The sequence below is a fragment of the Bufo gargarizans genome, chromosome 8 (assembly GCF_014858855.1).
Source record: "Bufo gargarizans isolate SCDJY-AF-19 chromosome 8, ASM1485885v1, whole genome shotgun sequence".
NCBI lineage: Eukaryota > Metazoa > Chordata > Amphibia > Anura > Bufonidae > Bufo > Bufo gargarizans.
The window spans coordinates 51,965,774-51,986,611 of NC_058087.1; the positions used below are offsets into that span (position 1 = coordinate 51,965,774).

At 42.0% G+C, this 20,838-nt stretch overlaps 1 protein-coding gene across 2 annotated transcripts in view; it reads right to left on the bottom strand.

Moving 5' to 3' along the window:
- RAB17 (RAB17, member RAS oncogene family) overlaps nt 1-18,487 on the bottom strand; it is a 45,602-nt gene extending 27,115 nt beyond the window's left edge. For both annotated transcript variants that reach the window (XM_044302775.1, XM_044302774.1), the window contains exons 1-3: nt 18,438-18,487; nt 15,131-15,280; nt 6,946-7,097 (exon numbers count right to left, since the gene is read on the bottom strand). In XM_044302775.1, the coding sequence (XP_044158710.1) occupies nt 6,946-7,097; nt 15,131-15,278 (300 nt within the window). In that variant the 5' untranslated portion in view covers nt 15,279-15,280; nt 18,438-18,487. The remainder of the gene's footprint in view (nt 1-6,945; nt 7,098-15,130; nt 15,281-18,437) is intronic.
- Between the last annotated feature and the right edge of the window lie 2,351 nt (nt 18,488-20,838).

Here is a 20,838-nt window from a genome sequence, read left to right on the forward strand (position 1 = left end):
GTAGGCCTAACCTAAAGCTGACCTACAGCAGTGAAGAAAAATGGCTGGGTTGTTATGGAAACATGGAGTAAAACTGTGGGTATGTGAAGACTAAGAGCCTGCGAGCTTCTATTGGCTGATAAGGAACATGTGACCGTGTGTATGGCAGATGGGCTATGAAGAGAAAGACTTGCAGGCTTCTATTGGCTAATGCAGGTAATTTTTGGGGAATATCTCAGGTACATTCTAGAGAGCTGAGACCCGGTCTAAAACCTTCCCGGACACCTAATGCACTTGTGTGCCAAATTTGGTGAAGATCGGTCCAGTCGTTTGGTCGCGCATAAAGAAAAGACGGACAGACAAAAACTCATTTTTATAATATAAGAGATATATATATATTTATATACTAGCAGAAGGACCCGGTATATTTCATCTATTTCATTTAATGTTTCTGTGTATTAGATAAAGATAATCGACAGTATCCCCCATAACAGTTACCTCTACCTCACCCTGCCCCACTGTCTGCTGAGCTGTGTATATAATCCTATCCTGTGTGATACTATCTGCTGAGCTGTGTATTTAATCTTATGTTGTGTGATACTGTCTGCTGAGCTGTGTATCTAATCCTTCCTCAGCAGTGTATCTAATCGTATTTTGTGTGATACTGTCTGCTGAGCTGTGTATCTAATCCTATACTGTGTGATACTGTCTGCTGAGCTGTGTATCTAATCCTATCCTGTGTGATACTGTCTGCTGAGCTGTGTATCTAATATCCTATCCTGTGTGATACTGCCTGCTGAGCTGTGTATCTAATCCTGTCATGTGTGATACTGTCTGCTGAGCTGTGTATCTAATCCTATTATGTGTGATACTGTCTGCTGAGCTGTGTATCTAATTCTATCCTGTGTGATACTGTCTACTGAGCTGTGTATCTAATCCTGTCATGTGTAATACTGTCTGCTGAGCTGCGTATATAATCCTTTCCTGTGTAATACTGTCTGCTAAACTGTGTATCTAATGCTATCCTTTGTGATACTGTCTGCTGAGCAGTGTATCTAATATCCTATGCTGTATGATACTGCCTGCTGAGCTGTGTATCTAATCCTGTCATGTGTGATACTGCCTGCTGAGCTGTGTATCTAATCCTATCATGTGTGATACTGTCTGTGGAGCTGTGTATCTAATCCTATCATGTGTGATACTGTCTGCTGTGTATCTAAGTCTATTTTGTAATACTGTCTGCTGAGCTGTGCATGTCGTCATGTAGCCCTAGCCTAAAGCTGACCTACAGCAGTGAAGAAAAATTGCTGGGTTGTTATGGAAACCTGGAGTAAAACTGTGTGTATGTGGAGACTAAGAGCCTGTGAGCTTCTATTGGCAGATAAGGGACATGTGACCGTGTGTATGGCAGTTGGGCGCTTGTATTGGCTAATGCAGGTCATGTTTTGGGAATATCTCAGAAACGGTACGTCCTTGAGAGCTGAGACGCACTCTCAAACCTTCCCGGACACCTGATGTACCTGTGTGCCCAATTTGGTGAAGATCGGTCCAGTCGTTTGTTCGCGCATAAAGAACAGACAGAAGTCCAGACAGACAGACAGACAGAAACTCCTTTTTATATCTATAAAGAGATATACACACTGCATCTATTATACCAGGGCTGTGGAGTCGGTAAGCTAAAGCCCTGACTCCTCAATTTCTCATAGCTATGACTCCCACTCCCTCATACATGGCGCATGTTTAAGCGATAACTTAATTTAAGCTTTTTTGTATTTTGTGTTTCTGTATTTCTCAACTTGAGATGTTAGAAAACGGTTTTCCCCCTTATATTCTATGTACAGCATATAGAAGCCATCAGAGCAGCTAACCTCTCCAAACATGAGCTCAGAGGAAAAGCAAACTACATAAAGCATACAGAGAGAAGATACACTGGACAATTGATTCATGCACAGTTTATTGAAAGTTTAGATATACTAAGAAGTACTTGCCTTAACCCCTTAAGGACCCTGACATATTTCACCTTAAAGGGAACCTGTCATGTGGATATTTGATTATAATCTAACTAATTATATACAATCATTACTTCTAAAAAGTGCCTTAGATGTATTAACTTACTGGTGTGACAGATGGTTACCTCATAATATACACACAGAGATGCCGCATGCCGCATGCTAATGAGCTGATTAAAGTCCAGCGTGATGTCATTGACTCCAGTGTATATTTAATTCAGAGCTATAGCCACTCCCCTGCCCACCTGCTGCTGATTCATATGGAAACAAACTGTCATTCAGCAGCAGGTGGGCGGGGACAGTCAGGAGCTCATAAATATTCATGACTCATCATTATCAGCTGGAGCTTTTCAATACAAGATGTTAGCAGATTGACTGGGTCAGATAAAGAAAGTGACCCAGCATTTTGATAAAAGAATGAGTCAATTATTTATGTTGCCCTTAGTTAGGACACCATAAAACTGGTGACAGGTTCCCTTTAAGGACCAGGCCATTTATTGCAAATCTGACATGTCACTTTATGTGGTTATAACTTTAAAACGCTTTTACTTACCCAGGCCATTCTGAGATTGTTTTCTCGTCAAATATTGTACTTCATCACAGTGGTGAAATTGAGTTAAAAATAAGTATTTTTATTTATTTAAAAAAAAATAAAAATTGACCAAAGTTTTTTTTAAAATAGCAAATTTCAATTTCTCTATTTTTATAATAGATAGTAATACCTCCAAAAATAGTTATTACTTTACATTTCCCATATGTCTTCTTCGTGTTTGGATCATTTAGTTTATTTTTTGGGGACGTTAGAAGGCTTAGAAGTTTAGAAGCAAATCTTGAAATTGTTTTGAAAATTTCCCAAACCCACTTTTTAAGGACCACTTTGTGAGGCTTACATAATAGAAAACACCCAAAAATTTACCCCATTTTAGAAATTACACCCCTCAAGGTATACAAAACTGATTTTACAAACTTTGTTAACACTTTAGGTGTTCCACAAGAATTCATGGAATATAGAGGTGACATTTCAGAATTTCACTTTTTTGGCAGGTTTTCCATTTTAATCCATTTTTTCCAGTTACAAAGCAAGGGTTAACAGCCAAACAAAACTCAATATTTATGGTTCTGTCGTTTACAGAAACACCCCATATGTGGTCGTAAACTGCTGTACGGGCACATGGCATTGCGCAGAAGGAAAGGAACGCCATACGGTTTTTGGAAGGCAGATTTTGCTGGACTGGTTTTTCACACCATGTCCCATTTGAAGCCCTCGTGATGCACCCCTAGAGTAGAAACTCAAAAGAAGTGACCCCATTTTGGAAACTACGGGATAAGGTGGCAGTTTTGTTGGCACTATTTTAGGATACATATGATTTTTGGTTGCTCTATATTACACTTTTTGTGAGGCCAGGTAACAAGAAATAGCTGTTTTGGCACCGTTTTTATTTTTTGTTATTTACAACATTCATCTGACAGGTTAGATCATGTGGTATTTTTATAGAGCAGGTTGTTACGGACGCGACAATACCAAATATGACAAGATTTTTTTGTGTCTCCACATTCTGAAAGCCGTGGTTTTATTTCTTTTTTGGGCGACTGTCTTGATTAGGGGCTCATTTTTTTCAGGATGAGATGACGGTTTGATTGGTACTATTATAGGGCGCATACGACTTTTTGATCGCTTGCTATTACACTTTTGTGATGTAAGGTGACAAAAAATGGCTTTCAACAAAAAAAAAAATCATGTTATAGTGTCTCTATAGTGTGAGAGCCATAGTTTTTTCAGTTTTTGGGCAATTGTCTTAGTGTATGATTTTTGCGGAATGAGATGACGGTTTGATAGGCACTATTTTGGGGTGCATATGACTTTTTAATAGCTTGCTATTTCACTTTTTGTGATGTAAGGTGACAAAAAATGGCTTTTTTTACACCGTTTTTATTTTTATTTTTTATGGTATTCGCCTGAGGGGTTAGGTCATGTGATATTTTTATAGAGCAGGTTATTACGGACGCGTCGTAACCTAATATGTCAACTTTTTTTTATTTATGTAATTTTTTCACAATAATATCATTTTTGAAAAAAAAAAAAAGATCATGTTTTAGTGTCTCCATATTCTGAGAGCCATAGTTTTTTCAATTTTTGGGCGATTGTCTTAGGTAGGGTATGATTTTTGTGGGATGAAATAACGGTTTGATTGGCTCTATTTTGGGGTGCATATGACTTTTTGATCGCTTGCTATTACACTTTTTGTGATGTAAGGTGACAAAAAAATTGCTTTTTTGACACCGTTTATTTTATTTTTATTTTTTTATGGTGGTCATCTGAGGGTTTAGGTCATGTGGTATTTTTATAGATAAGGTTGTTATGACGTGGCAATATATAATATGTATACTTTTTTTATTTACTTTCGTTTTACACAATAACAGCATTTTTTAAACAAAAAAAAGGATGTTTTGGTGTCTCCATATTCTGAGCCATAGTTTTTTTTTTTTTAGGTGATTGTCTTAGGTAGGGGCTCATTTTTTTGCAGAATGAGGTGACGGTTAGATTGGTACTATTTTGGGGGGTATACGCCTTTTTGATTGCTTGGTGTTGCACTTTTAGTGATGTAAGGTGACCAAAAAATGGTTTATTTAGCACAGTTTTTATTTTATTTTTTTGACAGTGTTCACCTGAGGGGCAAGGTCATGTGATAGTTTTATAGAGCAGGTCGATATGGACGCGGCCATACCTAATATGTTTCACAGCAGCACGGGGACCCGATAGCAGCTCCGATCCCCGCCCGACATCACACGTGCCGCGGTCAGCGCTGACTGCGGCACACCAATGGTTAATGTGCCGGCATCTGTGATTGGGTCTGGCTATCAGTGACTGCTGGACCCCTGCCGCTGATCGGTCGGGCGCAGCTCCTGCACCCACCCGATCACCATGAAGTACATGTACGTCACAGGTCTTAAACTCCCGGACAGAAATGACGTACATGTACGTCATGGGTCCTTATGGGGTTAAAGAGGTTTTCTCAGCACGTTGATTCACTGGCTGACAGGCAGTTTGCACTCACTCTGTCTCCTCAGGCTGAGGGGGGTCTCCAGTAGTTATTAGCATATATTAACTTACTCTGACAGAGCAGGAGATTGTCAGTCCTTGCTAAACCTTAACAATTCACTCAGAGCTCAGTCCCATTACTCCGTGGGGGCGAGGTCATTCGTGCTCTCAGCTAATCAGGTGTGCAGGTTACCATAGAAACCTGTGTTCAGTGAGAGACCTGCTGAACTGTCTATAGTTCATGACTAAAGTAAAATCTACTGATCAATAGATTTAGAAAAGGTCTTCTTTTAACTTTCCCTTTATGTTGAAAGCTGATCTTTGTAACTAGTGAGAAAACCTCTTTAATCCGGTTTTCTCTAGCAGATCTGAGATGAGTGCAGCCATTCCTTCCTAGTGCCTTTTTTCTCTGATCTGTAGCGGAGGAGCTTCACTACTGAGCATCACACATCAAGCATCAAGGGCAGCACACATTCATCTCAACTCAAAGCCTAGATCCTTAGATCAGGAATAGAACAGACATTTATAGGTCATTTCATCATTTTCCCAAATTCTTAGGAAAATATATTCAGCACATACTGCATTTAACTAACTGTACCAATTTATTATATATTTTTGGAGTCGGAGTCGGTCCATTTTATAACGACTCTGACTCCACCAAAATAAACACTGACTTCGACTCCACAGCCTTGTATAAGGGTCCATTCACACGTCCGTTGTTTCTTTCCTGATCTGTTCCGTTTTTTGCTGAACAGATCTGGACCAGATCTGGACCCATTCATTTTCAATGGGTCCTGAAAAAAATCGGACAGCACAATGTCTGATTTATTTCCAGGACCCATTGAAAACGAAGGGGTACAGATCTGGTCCAGATCTGTTCCGCAAAAAACAGAACAGATCAGGAAAGAAACAACGGACGTGTGAATGGACCCTTATACAGCATAATAGATGCAGTGGACACAGGTATGTAGTATACACCCAGCAGTGTACTAATATGTGAGGTACAATGTATAATAGATGCAGTGTGTACAGATATATATTATATACAACAGTGTACTGATATATGAGGCACAAGGTACAATAGATGCAGTGTGTAAAGATATAGAGTAGATACAGCAGTGTACTGATATATGAGGTACGAGTTGTAATATATACCTCATACCTCACATATCAGTACACTGCTGTATATACTGGCCAGAAACAGGGAGTGAGTGGGGCTACAAATGGGCCATGGGGGCCCAATTTATATTCTTACGCTGGGCCCCCTATGTACGCCCCTGGCTGAGAAGTCAGCTCAAAACCTTAACCATGACATAGAAGGCTGCCAACAACCTTCCCCTCTCCATACATCTCTGACCTACTCTCCTGATAGTTCTCCACATGCAATCTTCAAGTATTCCGCCTCTATACCACTCCATTCAGTTAGTTCATATTTATTGCACTTTTTTTTTTGCATTATGTACATAAAGCCGTATCATATGTACAGCTCTCTGCTATTAATGATGCTTTAAAACTTGGAAACACCAGCTTGCAGAACTTGGAAACACCAGCGTTTTACATGTTTTCAGCACCTGGCTGTCCAGCAGAGATCAGTGCAGGAAAACAGAAGATATATTCCTGTAACTCACGGTCAGTTATAAGTGTACAATATCTGGTACCTGGCTTTCAGTGGTATATGTTACAGTGGTACCTCTTATGATCTTTTCATTTACAGTCTCTAGTTGGTGATAGTCTCCCACATCTGATGTCCTACACTATGTCTTAGTACCTGTCAGGCAGTCAAAAATAATTCTATCAAATCTCACAAAAACAGTCCAAGGGCCATCAAAAGGCTTGTTAAAGTCGATATCACAGTGGCAATAATTGCAAAAGAATGTCCCCAAGTGTCAACCATGATAAAAAATACAATGGATTTACCTTGGAAGTAATGTCGTAAACCAGCAAGGCAGCACTGGCACCACGGTAATAAAGATGGGACACACTGTGGTATCTTTCCTGCCCAGCGGTGTCCCAGACCTCAAAGTCTAGCATTCTGCCTTGGAGATAAACTCTGTGCGAGAAAAAGGCACCTGGAACATGGAGAGGGAAAAACAAAACACTCAGAGAACCATGAAGACCTTAAAGCAAGACCTTAAAGTATCACAAACTTTTCAACAAACTTTGCATTAATTAATAGTACAGCATGCGTACATGAGGGATAACATTATTTCCGGCCATTATATCACTTGCATCTAACGTTTTTTAGCAGTTTTCCTCTGTGCATAGTGAATGTCTAATTTGCAGTTTTCTCAAACATGGAGGGCGGAGACAACAGTCGCTGTCATCCACTGCACATAGAAAGTAGAGGAGAATCTTCTTTATGATATTCTCTAATTCACTGAGAAGCAGCCCGAGGATCATGGAGGACATTACAGAGACGTACTAACCTGTATGTTTGTGAATAACGTACTCATGTAGTTTATATCTCAGTTCATGTAGCTCCATCACTCTGCTTGTCAGCTTTCCTCTGTCTCACACATGCTGCTGCTCACTCACTCCCCCCCCCCCCCCATAGACTAGTCAGAATGAAAGCATTTTACAAAAATAAAAAAGCAATTAGAATGAAGGGGTGGGGGAGAGGTAAACAGCTGATAAGAGAATTAGACATTTCTCACTGATAAAACATTACACTTTCCTTTGGTGGCTTGTACTATTGGTTTATGCAAAATTGTGGGAAAAGTAAGGGTACTTTCACACTTGCGTTTTTCTTTTCCGGCATAGAGTTCCGTCACAGGGGCTCTATACCGGAAAATAACTGATCAGGCATATCCCCATGCATTCTGAATGGAGAGTAATCCGTTCAGTTTGCATCAGGATGTCTTCAGTTCAGTCGTTTTGACTGATCAGGCAAAAGAGAAAACCGCAGCATGCTACGGTTTTATCTCCGGCACTAGGAATGTATTAGTGCCGGATCCGGCATTCAAAATACCGGAATACCGGATCCGTCATTCCGGTCTGCGCATGCGCAGACCTTTAAAAATGAAAAAAAAAAAAAAAAACGGATCCGTTTTGCCTGATGACACCGGAAAAACGGATCCGGTATTGCAATGCATTTTTCTGACTGATCAGGCATTTTTCTGACTGATCAGGATCCTGATCAGTCTGAAAAATGCCTGATCAGTCAGAAAAAATGACATCCGTTTGCATACAGTTTGCCTGATCAGGCAGGCAGTTCAGGCAACGGAACTGCCTGCCGGAATCAAACAACGCAAGTGTGAAAGTACCCTTAGTGACCCTTTAGATATCCTGTGCACAGAAGATAAACTAAAAAAAGAATCACACAAAGTAAAAGTAAAGCGTGCCTAGGTACAGGAACTTAAAAGACTAATTAGAACATACAGTATTGCCAACATTTAGTGCGGATTATAAATGATGATAATTACAATCATAATAATAGGGTCTTTGCTGTGGGTAATGCCCCTAAAGTATAGTATTGGACATATTATCAACTGTAGTTCTTACAATATTATTGTACAGTGCCAGTACAGTGATATCAGACACAATGTCCAAATACTAATGCAAAATGAGTGTTCCGGCCCTTTGATTCTTATGATTGCTGAGGGTTCCGGTGGTTGAACTTCCACTGGTTATAAAATGATTGGGACGAGATCTATCAAAAATGGTGCAAAGGTAAAATGGTATGGTTGCCCATGGCAACCAACTAGATTTCACCCCTTTCATCTGAATAGGTCGCAAACAACATCAGGCTTCCCAAGTACAATTACAGGTTCCATGAGGCCAAATTTGCTGAAAACTATCAGTGCAGACTCCACACCAAAAGATTGTCCCACTAAAAGACCTTACACTCTATCCGCAGGCTAGGTGATAGGTTTCTTATTGACAGGGATTCTACCAGTGGGGTGGTAGCCTTGAACAATCGCTCGGCTATCTCTGGCAGCCCCATAGAGCTGAATGCAGTGATTGTGCATGTGTGTCTGCCGCTCCATTTAAACAAGGGAACACCGGACTCCATTCTTGTGATCAGCGAGGGTCCCAGCAGTTGGACCCCCACCAATCAGACAATTGCTACTTGGACAGGGGATTCTATGGCTAGGGGATACGTTTTTGTAATGGTACAACCCTTTTAAAAGAGCCCTGTGATTTATTTATTTTTACCACTGCGGATTTGAAAGCATTTCTGCTGGGGGTTTGCCATGCAGACTCAAATCTATGCCATACCCACAACAAAATCTGCATTTTTTGTTGACGATTGTAGCAAAATTCACAATAGTTTATTTTCAGCCACGTCTGAAAACTCACACTTGCTATTTGCTGCACTCAAAATACTTTTTGCAAAAACATTAAATCAGTGGCAAATATATCACATTTGCTGCGTCTAACATTCCCAATTTATTAAAAAACCGAGTTTTATTTTAAAATGAGCATCAGGTTTGGAGCCATTATATTAAAATTAGAGATGAGCAAATTTCTCAAAAATTCGATTCAGACAATTCTCCGAATTTTCCCCAAAATTCGGTTTGATCCGAATTTATTCATGGCGAATCGCGTTAAAAAACAGCTATTTCCTGGCTGCAGAGAGCCTTTATAGTGGTGTAGAACACTGTGCCTTGCAGTACCAGCATAGGGAGTCTGCTATGGTAGTGAAATAATACTGTGAGTCCGTATGACATGCAGATGACAGGCGTCGCTCTTAGAATCACTGCACACTTCACTTATTTGGGTGGTCATGGTGCCAAAACTGACCAAATAACTCAAGAGTGAACTCAGCTTGTTAGCGTCAAGAAGAAGTGAATAACTCAAATAACTCAGCCTTACAGGTCGATGTTAGCGCCAAGAAGAAGTGCACTCCTTTTACACCGTTGTCAGCTAATTCCACATAGATGTCTACAGAACCTGTTCTATTAAACGCTTATACAAGTAGAGCCCCCCGACAGAGTGGAGAGGGTGTCAGCGGTAAGTTTGTGTTGACGTCACTGATTATTTTGCCCTTCCTCTGATCTGTCAGAACAATAACCCCCCAAAAATGTATCCTGTCTGTGGAGCAAACGAGGTGCAGAACAGCGTGACACCGCCGTGCCCTGTACATGTTGTATGCTGGAGGGGCACTGTGAATTGTCCCTGCAGTGGCGAGACTTGATTGCTAGGGTTTTGTTTTCGCAAAATACTCTCAAGTATTACTTCATGGGTTAATAAGATTAAGAGATATGAAAACATTCTATAAAAGCAGAGAAATACTGAGGGAACAATGGACAAAAATTTGGGGAGAATGGAACTTTTAATGTTTTCCTGCCTACACTCCCTCATTATCCCCCCCTTTTTTTCCTGCATATTGATGGTGGGGCGGGAGGCGCATCACAAGGGAGAGGGTTGGTTGGGTATGAACAGGGGGGTAGGGTTTATTAAGGGAAAAATAATATAATAATGTTTTCTTTTTGGTGAATTGTATTGTTTGAATTTCTAATAAAATTTTAAATAAAATAAAAAAGATGAGTAGCATATCACACACTGAGAGTGAAAGGAGCAGGATTCCTCAGCAGTGCAGAGTATTTCAGGAGAGGAGTGTGCTCATCTTGTTGAAGATTGTGGACTGAGTTACAAGGTGGAAAGAGCAGGGACCCTAGCAGCACAGAGTATTTGAGGAGTGTGCTGGAAAGGACAGACAGGATTACTGGTTCTCAAAAAGCTTAGAATCAACGTTGAAAAATATATGGCATCAGAGATGTGTGAGGACGCCATCACGATAGGACGGGGACACCATCCAGGGCAGATTGTATATGTGGGCGACATACAGAATATAACCTGGAAACAGATTGAAGAATGGGGGCAATTCGATCTGATAATTGGCGGCAGTCCTTGGAATGACTTATCTGTTGTTAACCCGCACCAGAAAGGCCTTTATGAGGGGCAGTGGACAACAGTTTTTTGACTTTCCACGATTACTCAATAAAGTGTTGCCTAAGACAGGAGAGACTCGGCCAGTCTTCTGGTTATTCAAGAACATGATTGCGATGGAGAAAGCATTCTAAAAACTATTTCTCTCCACCTGGAGACGAATCCTGTCAAAATTGATGCAAGTGCGGTATCGGCTGCTCATTGAGCCAGATACTTCTAGGGAACCCGGCCTGGCATGAACAGGCCTCTAGTAGCTACAGACAATGAGAAGACAAAGCTGCAAGATTGCTTGGAGTCTGGAAGAGTCGCAAAGTTCATCAAGATTCAAACCATAATTACCATCCCCTGGTCTCTTCGTCAGGGAAAACATCATAAGTTCCCAGTCATAATGAATGGGAAGTAGGACATCCTGTGGTGCACGGAGATGGAAAGGGTCTTTGGATCCCCCCCACACACACTATACGGACATCTCAGAAATGAACCACTGCTCCCGACAAAAGCTCCTGGAAAGGTCATAGAGCGTCCCGATCATCCGGCATCTATTTTCCCCACTGAGGGATTATTTTGAAAGTGTGTAGAAGCCACACGGGGCGCCCACTCTGCAGAATTAACATGCTGACACCGGATTTTATAATATTACATTATTATATAAAGAAAAAGAAAAAAAACCTTCATCACCCGACTCCAAAGTGTGATCAGCTACATCATCATCATCGAGTGCTGTCTGCACGTCACTGATGTCCTCCTCAACTGTCTCTGGGTCTGACCACTTGCAACACCAGCACCCATGCCACTCTCCTCATCACTTCTTGCCTGCCTAGAGGAGGAAGCGGCAGATGTCTCCTCCACATCTTGGCTTGCCAGTAGCTGCTGACTCTCTTCTAGTAGCTCGTCCTCACTGTATAGTGGAGCTGAGTCCACAGCATATAATACTTCTCTGGCTGAGGGAACAGAAAAGGGCAGAGGCAGGTTGAGGACAGGTGAGGACACAGGGCCTGCCACTGGGCTATGCCAACTAAGAGTTGTGTCTGACAAACCCACTGACTGTTGGCTGGTGGTGTCTAATTTCACTTGCGACGAAGTCGAAGATCGAGTCACCGATTCAAGAATAGTTGGGTTGCTGGTCAAGACACGACCGCTAGCTGACACTGGGAGCTCAGGCCTCTCGAAGTGACCCCTGCTGCCACGGCCCCTTACTCTGCTGCGACAGAAACATTTAGGCCTCTGCAACTCCTCCGTGCAGGGCCTGGCACTCTGTCTGACACACTGTTAGATCAAATAAATAAATAGGAAATTTTTTTGTGCCCCCTAATACATGCAAAAAAGTGCTTTAGAACATATAACTCCACCGCTGAACGGCAAATATATTTTTGCCACTAATACACGCCAAAAAGGACTTTAGAACATATAACTGCAGCGCTGAACGGAAAATAATATATTTTTTTGCCACTAATACACGCCAAAAAGGGCTGCAATTTTCTCACTTCATCACACAACGGCAAATAATTTTTTTTGTGCCACTAATACATGCAAAACAGTGCTTTAGAACATATAACTGCACCGCTGAACGTCAAAAAAAAAAAAAATATTTGTGCCACTAATACACGCCAAAAAGGGCTGTAATTTCCTCGCGTCACCACACAACGGCTAATAAGCCCTTTTTTCCCACTAATACAAGCCAAAAAATGCTTTAGAACATATAACTGCACCGCACAAGGGCAAATAAGACATAGAAATATTTCCTTGTAATAAACCCTGTTAATGGCTGTATCAAACAGCACCTAACAAGTACGGTTTGCTGGAATTACAGAGCTGTATAATGGCAATTTGGATCCGCAGTCAGTGCAGCAAGGTGTAATAGGATTGTTCCTATCACCCAGGCTGTAAACTCCCCTACTGAACCCTGTTCTGCTTCAATACTGTGGAATGGTTCTTCTCTATCCTTTCCCTGAACTTCTATACAGGAAAATAAAAGTTTTAAAGTCTTTTCTAGCACTGTCCCTAGCGCCTGCTGACATCTCTCCCTGCACTAAGTACACTGGAAAATAGTTGAATAAAAAATGGCAGAGGCTATTTATAGGGCTGTGACATCAAAGGGCGGGCTGGATGGCTGCTGATTGGCTGCATGCATCGCATTGTGGGTGATCCCTCGTTCTCAATGTTCCTTGCTCCATGTCCTAACACGTGCAACAGCCATTTTAGTAAAAAGCATGAGGAAATTTGCATTTGGTGCGAATACATTTTTCCCTGAAATTCGGATGGAATTCCACTTTGTCAACTTTGATTCGCTCATCTCTGATTAAAATCTGACAGGGAATGTCTTGATTCACAATCCATTTACATAATATTAGTTTATCTGAACGGAGTCCTCTATAAGTTTGAGTGATCCAGTAAAACATGGCATGGTAGCACCGATTCTTCATGTTCCCCTCTGTTGGACTGCAGAATGCTGAGCACAAGCTTTGTTTTTGGCACGCTGTTCTCTCTGGAGTGTTGAAATAGGCTGCAGCGGTGTGATAACAGGCACAGAAGCCTCTGCACATATCTTATTCCCAGACACCAGGCTGTCATACACTGCAGCAGAGGGGAATCTGTTATTCTCTAGGGCTTTTTACTGAATGTTTCCAGCTGGTAAATGGAACAATTTAAGAATATTACAAGTGAAATGTTGACAAACGTCCCTAACAACTAAATGGAGCACATTATAGGGAGGGCAAAAGAGGCAAACGCCCTAGAGAAGGGATGTCAAACACATCCAGCTGTTGCAAAACTACAACTCCCAGCGTGCCATGATAGCTGTAGACTGTGCAGGCATGTTGGAAGTTGTTGTTAAACAGTTGGAGGGCCACGAGTTAGACATCCCTGCCCTAGAGTCTCCGATTAGGAAACTTCACAACCCTCCTGATGAGGACTCTGAACAGGGCCTATATGCTTAGCTTGAAAACAATGGCCTGTTACCTGGGCATTGCATAGCACTGCTACTCAGGAAGTGTTAGCTACCCAGCTAACAATATAGTCAGTTATAGACCATATAGTTACATAGGTTGAAAAAAGACATAAGTCCATCAAGTTACAGCCGAGTTTGGTTCCAAGTTTTAAAGTGGTTTTTCACTTTAAAAATAAAATACCAAAGTTATTCATTGAAGTCTCTCGCGACTTTGCGAATAACTGACTTTGCCTCATCAGAGGCCGTACATGTTAATGCTGTACGGAGATGGATCTCCGTACAACATTAATCCAAGGTTTTGAGCGAAGCAACTTCGGATGTAGCATACGAAGCTCGCTTCGCTCATCACTATTGAACATGCGATCACACAATGAACATGCTTTTGCTCTTTCAGTGGATAATTGTGTCCTTTGGCCACCACCCAATGGTCCTTTTGCAAGCACAGTCCTTTTAGGCAATTATCAGGTATCAACAAAACATTCCTAATAATTGCCTGATCATCAGCAGAAATGAAGATGCATTTACATCAGCAATCATCTGCTCTGTGTGTGGATGAGTGACTGCTAAAGTGATTGTTTGTCCCCGTAGTTTCATTGCTTCTGGGCAGCAGATCCTTGTCTATACAGGATGATCTGCTGCCCAGAAAATATTATTTTAGGTGCCGGGCAAAAGACACAAGGCCCGATGAATGAGCATTTAATTGTTCATCTGGTGATCAGCAGCACCTTTTACAAAGCCAATTACCAGGAACGAGTGGTTTTTCAATCTGCTTCTTACTGTTACTTGTTCACTTTATGTTAGTTTTTTGCAAAGAGTGTGATTTTCATGGCCATCTATAATCTTTGAATATTTTTGTAGCTGTATAATTTTCATCAACTAATCTCCTGACTCTCACAAGAATGGAAGGAAACCCCACAAGACGCTTTGCCCAGTAACCTTCATAGAGCTTTATCTTAACCTGTAACTAAATGTAATTTTCTCTTTAAACTATATTACTTTGGAATGCTGAAATAGCCTTTTTATAGGGCAGCGGGGGAAGCACATTCATGCCCTCTTGTGGCAAGATCCAATGTCTAATAAGACTGTACCTATAATAATTTGTCTGAGACTCAACTGCATGCCGAGTTTTGCGGGAAAATCCAAATTTTTTATGTTTTTGAGTGTATATAAACATCACATTTACATGTATAACAGAAATGGAATACCACACTTTCATTCTCCTTTTTTCCTAATATCAATTTTACATATATTGGGGTAACTTACATCCTGTAGTAGAGACGGTTTCCATAAAATCATCTCTTGTATACCTGAGAACCAGGCTTGATTTTCCCACATCAGCGCTCCCGAGTAGCACCAATTTAAAGCGATTTTCTGTCTGTCTCTCAGAAGTTGACTCCTCAGCTAGTTCCATCCCTATAACATGACACAGTATGAGCCCAGAAGCACTGCGTAGTACCGTAACCTGCAAGCAGGAGGAAGGAAGCAACATGTGCTATGGCTACTTTCTTTGACCCCTGCTTGTTGTCCAGTTGACCATTTAATTCTAACAATACAAGAAAAGTAGGATTGGTCACACATGCCACACAGAGTAACAAGAGAAAATCAAACCTAAAAAATAAGGGATATAAAGAGGTTTTATTAAAGGGGTATTCTGGTAGGTAAACATTATCCCCTATCCATAGGAGATCCACAAGAATAGGTTCCCTGTAGCCCCTACTGGCCCTCTGAAATGACCGGAGCGGCCGGTCGCACATGCATGCTGCCGCTCCATTCATTTCTATGGGAGTTCTGGTGATAGATAAGCGCTCAACTCGGATATCTCCGAGACTCCCATAGAAATGAATGGAGCGGCCGCACATGTGCGACTGGTCGCTCCAGTCATTTTGGGGGAGCAGCTGGGGGTACAGGGCCCACGTTCTCATAATCGGTGGGGGTCCCAGTGGTAGGACCCCCACCGATCTGATAGTTATCTACTGGAATACCCCTTTAAGGTTAAAAGGGTATTTTTGTGATAGATATTTATGGTATATCCATAGGATGCGACATAAATGTCAAAAAGATGCAAGTCTCACCTATGAAACCTGCACTTATCTCCAGAATGGACATGCCCCAGACTGAGGTGGTGGCAACTGCTGCAGTATGTGACTGAAGGTAGAGGCGACGGGGATTATGGAAACAGCTTGCTGTGCTAGGGTATCTGTGTAACTGCCATTAAAGTGAATGAGAGTTGATGGAAATAAAGTAACACAGTGAGGTACAGTGTTTAATTTGGGAGTTACATGAACATGTGCATAATGATTATAACACCAGAGAGGATTATATGGGAAAGAAACACATACAAAGGGCTCATGCACACGAACGTTGTCTAGTTCCACATCTGAGACGCATTTTTTGCGGCATGGATGCTGACCCATTTACTTCAATGGAACCAAAAAATATGCGGACAGCACTACATTCTGTTACATTTGGCGAACAAGAATAAGCATTTCTATTATGGATGACCCTTTCAATTCTGCAAATTGCGGATCGAACTCGGGCGGCATCAGCGTTTTGTTCTGCAATTTGTGGACCGCAAAATACTGCACAGTCGTGTGCATGAACCCAAAGCCTTTAGTGAGGGGGAGGCTGCTACTATGTATCGGTATATGTAAAATTTTGAGCTAGGATCAGGATACCTGCATATGGTGCATATTTGTATGGAGAAAATCCGTATGACACCCACATCAAAAGCGCTAAAAAATGCACATAAATCCGCACCATTAATTATGTTTTTTGTGCACTTTTTGTTTTGGATTTTGTTGCGGATTTTCTGGTTATGTTAACCCCATTTAGGTCTATAGCAAACACCACTCTACATAAGGGCTTATGCACACGAACATGTGCCACCCATTCTGTGCATTGCACGGGCACCATCCATATGGCTCCCACAGACAGATGCAGACCCATTCAATTCAAACATGTTCTATTTTTTGCTGTGCGGAGGCACGGACAGAAAACCACAGAAGCACTCCGTAGTGCTTCCGTTAGATTCCGTGAATGGGTCAGCATCCGTGATAGGTGCACAAACGTCCAGTGCCCGTATATTGCTGAGACGCTGTTTGCAGGCCAACAATGGTCTTGGGCATGAGCCCTAAGGAGCAAAATGCACAAACAATTGACATGCTGCGTATTTTAAAATCAACACAGCAATTTCTACATGGAAGAAAAAAGCTAAGTTTACATAAAATTACAATTTTATATGCATTAGGCCTCATGCACACAACCGTTGTAGTGTTCCGTTCCGCAAAATGGGGTTCTGTTGTTCCGTGATCCGTTTCCGTGTGTCTTCCTTTATTTTTGGAGGATAACCAGACATAAAGTAAAAAAAAATCTAAGACAGGTTTGCCGTGCAAATGATAGGAAAAAAACGGACGCGGACGCGCGGACACGGATGACAATCTTGTGTGCCTCCGTGTTTTTTAGCGGTCCCATTGACTTGAATGGGTCCGCGAACCGTTTTCCGTGAAAATAATAGGACATGTTATATTTCTTTTACGGGCTGGAACCACGAATCACGGATGCGGATGACAAATGGTGCATTAGCTGAGTTTTCAACGGACCCATTGAAAGTCAATGAGCCCGCAGAAAATAACGAAAAACTGAATAACGGACACGGAATAAAACAACGGTCGTGTGCATGAGGCCTTACTCTGCAGTTTTTCACATGTAAGTTTTTCTGCATCGTGAGGCTTAGAACATAGGCTACGTCTGGTCAACACGACGAAATTTGTCGCACGACAATAAGTTGCGCGACATATAGGGCACAACTACACTGCAACATTTGTAGCGCAACATTTTGTTGCACCAATGTCGCTCGACTGTAGCGCAACATCTCAAATGGATTTTCTGCGACTGTTGCGTCGCAGTCGCAGCATGTTGCAGTGCGACACCATAGACCATATAAAAATTGTTGCGCGACAAATGTCGTTGTGTAGACGTAGCCTCACGTTAACATATGCTAAAACCTGAAAAAAATCTGTATAAGGGCTCTTGTACACAAATGTATTTTTGGTACCCGCATCCAATTCGCATTTTTTGCGAGTCGGGTGCGGGCCTATTCATTTCAGTGGGGCTGCAAAAGATGCGGACAGCACACCCGTGTGCTGTCCACATCTGTATGTCTGTTCCACGGCCCCACAAAAAAATGGAACATGTCTTATTCTTGTCCGTTTTACAGACAAGGATAGGACAGTTCTTTAGAGGGGACAGGACATTCTGTTCTGCAAAATGCGGAACGCACACAGCCGGTATCTGTGTTTTGCGGATCCACAATTTGTGGACAGCAAAAAATGGAAACGGTCATGTGCATGAGTCCTAACTGACTTGTTTCACGTAAGCTGAGAGCACAAGACTAATGCCTCTCTAAAAAGGGCACTCGACCACGCTGTGTAGTATATATCATGGTGTATATCTTCATACAAACAATAGTACAAGCTGGAGCGCTGGGGTTGTACAACATCACTTTTTTTGGTCCTGAATTATCAAAAACTCGATTTAAAATTTTTCGATTTTGTAAAGATTGTCAGCTCACCTGTGCCAGTCACCGGCTGCCCTCACTGCATTGTATGGTGGAATAGCCAAGGATTCAGTAAACTCGTCAGGAATTCTCTAGACTGTGACAGGTATAAAGTCCATAGAGGGAGGTACAAGGAAACTGCAAGTGTATTTTATTTATTTATTTATCAGTACTTCTCCATCATGAAGCCTGTTGCATAATCCCTTATTGACACTGTGGGCAGTCTGTAACGAGGTCAATGACAAATATATGATATACTGTCCTCACAAAAATGGGCATAACTACTGATCAAGAAGCTTATTGCAAGCATTGGCCATTGCACATGCCTTTTTTATCTCTAGGCTCTTATTTGAAGGATTTTCATTATTTTTCGGACTACCTGTATACTGTTTGATACATGTTGTATAGTGTGAAACTCCATGAAGAACCATTTACCCAGCCCAACTGAGCAAGCAATAAACAGTTTGTTTCAGATAATTGCCCGCTCATCAGAAGAGGTGAGAGCTGCATTTTACATGCAGCAATCATCTCCTCCATATGGGGCCTGACGATTGCTGTTGCAATTGCCCTTTCCCATAGAGAATCATTGTTTCTGGCCAGCTGACCCCAGGATGATCTGCTGCCTAGAAATAATGATTTAAGGCCTCTTTACACAAGACAATTATTATATAATAATTATTAGTCGAAGGACCCGGCTTCGCGCAGGTATATTTCATCTATTTCATTTAATGTTTGGGTGTGTCATTAAAAGATGTTGACAGTATCCACTATAACAGTGACCTCTACAGCAACCCGCTCCCTTAAAATTGACCTCCACAGCCCCCCATCCCTTAACAGTGACCTTCACAGCAGCCCACTCCTTTAACAGTGACCGCCACAACACCCACCCGCCCCCTAACAAAGACCTCCCCAGCGGGGCATTATTGTCTTTAGTTGACAGTATATAAAACCCCACAGAATTAGTATACAGTCGTGGCCAAAAGTTTTGAGAATGACACAAATATTAGTTTTCACAAAGTTTGCTGCTAAACAGCTTTTAGATCTTTGTTTCAGTTGTTTCTGTGATGTAGTGAAATATAATTACACGCACCTCATACGTTTCAAAGGCTTTTATCGACAATTTTATTACATGACACGGAGGCTCCTATTGCTATCTCTTTCTTTACTAAAATCATATAGCAGCAAAGAACAAACGTTTCAATCAAAATTAAAACCATGGCAACCAACTCCTCCCCACTGTGCCAGTATAACAGTCCTGGTCTCTGTCAACTCCTCCTCTTTCTTTGCTGCTCTTCTCACAGATAAGTACAGTTTGTCTTTCTTATATCTGTGAGCTTTACTGTATTATTCCATTAGATTATTATATTGATTATTTTTTTTTGTTCTGGGGGTCTTATTCGATTTATTTTCTCCCCAGGTAGTTTTTCCTTAGGTTTTTTCTACTTAGGTATTTTCTTTTACTCCCTTGTTTTAGCGCCGCTTATTCTAGCTCCCTCCCCCCTTTGTCGGCCATTTTGCCACTTCTTCTGTTTGTTCTACCACCCACCATACCCTCAGTTCTTCTCTGTTCGTCTCCTCATCTTGGCGGCCGAGATCTCGCATGATTTCGGCCGTCATTTTTTCCAGTCAGGTCTCCGGCTGTTCGCGCGTCTCCCTGCTCTCTCCGCTCTGCGCTCGGCGAGATCTCGCGGTACTTCGCGAGATTTCGGCCGTTTCCCCTCATAGAGCTGCCGGAGTCTCCCCTGCGTCCCGCTCGTGTCCTGCGGTATTTGTCCTACACATTACGATTGCTCAGCTTTGGGGGTCGATCATTATTATATACATTTCACTGGTTACAGTTTAGTACTGCCCTATAGATTACTATGTCCAAGGACAGTATGCGTGGGGGTGAGTCTGCCCCTGAGATTATGGAGGTGCCTTCTAATGCCCAGGAGTCTGGTGCCATGTCTGTTGATGCCCAGACTTCAGCGATTCAGCGCTCAGTAGCTGCAGCAATCCAAGCTGCTATAGGATCTATGTCCTCAGCCATATCAAATTCTATTTTCTGAGGCCCTTATGGCTGGCCCTTCCTCCTCCAAACCTTCGGGGTCCCAGCCATCTGAAAATGTATTATCTGCCTCCAGAACCGTTATGACTGGTGGAGTTGTAGCCACCCAACATGGCGCGCACCGTTCGCCAGTGGCTTCCGTCCTCACATGTAGCAAAATACCTGGAAGCCCGGGTGCGCCAAGCCCTTTCTAAGGAGGCGCGTAATAAGATGAAGGCTGAGTGCCCCAGACCTATTATCCCCAACAAGGTCTGTGAGATGCCTATAGTTGACCCGAAGATGTGTCAATTTCTGTCTAAATCGGGCTGGAACCCAAAAAAGGGCCTTGAAGTCCTGTCAGGATAAACTTTTGGATCTATTGGGCCCACT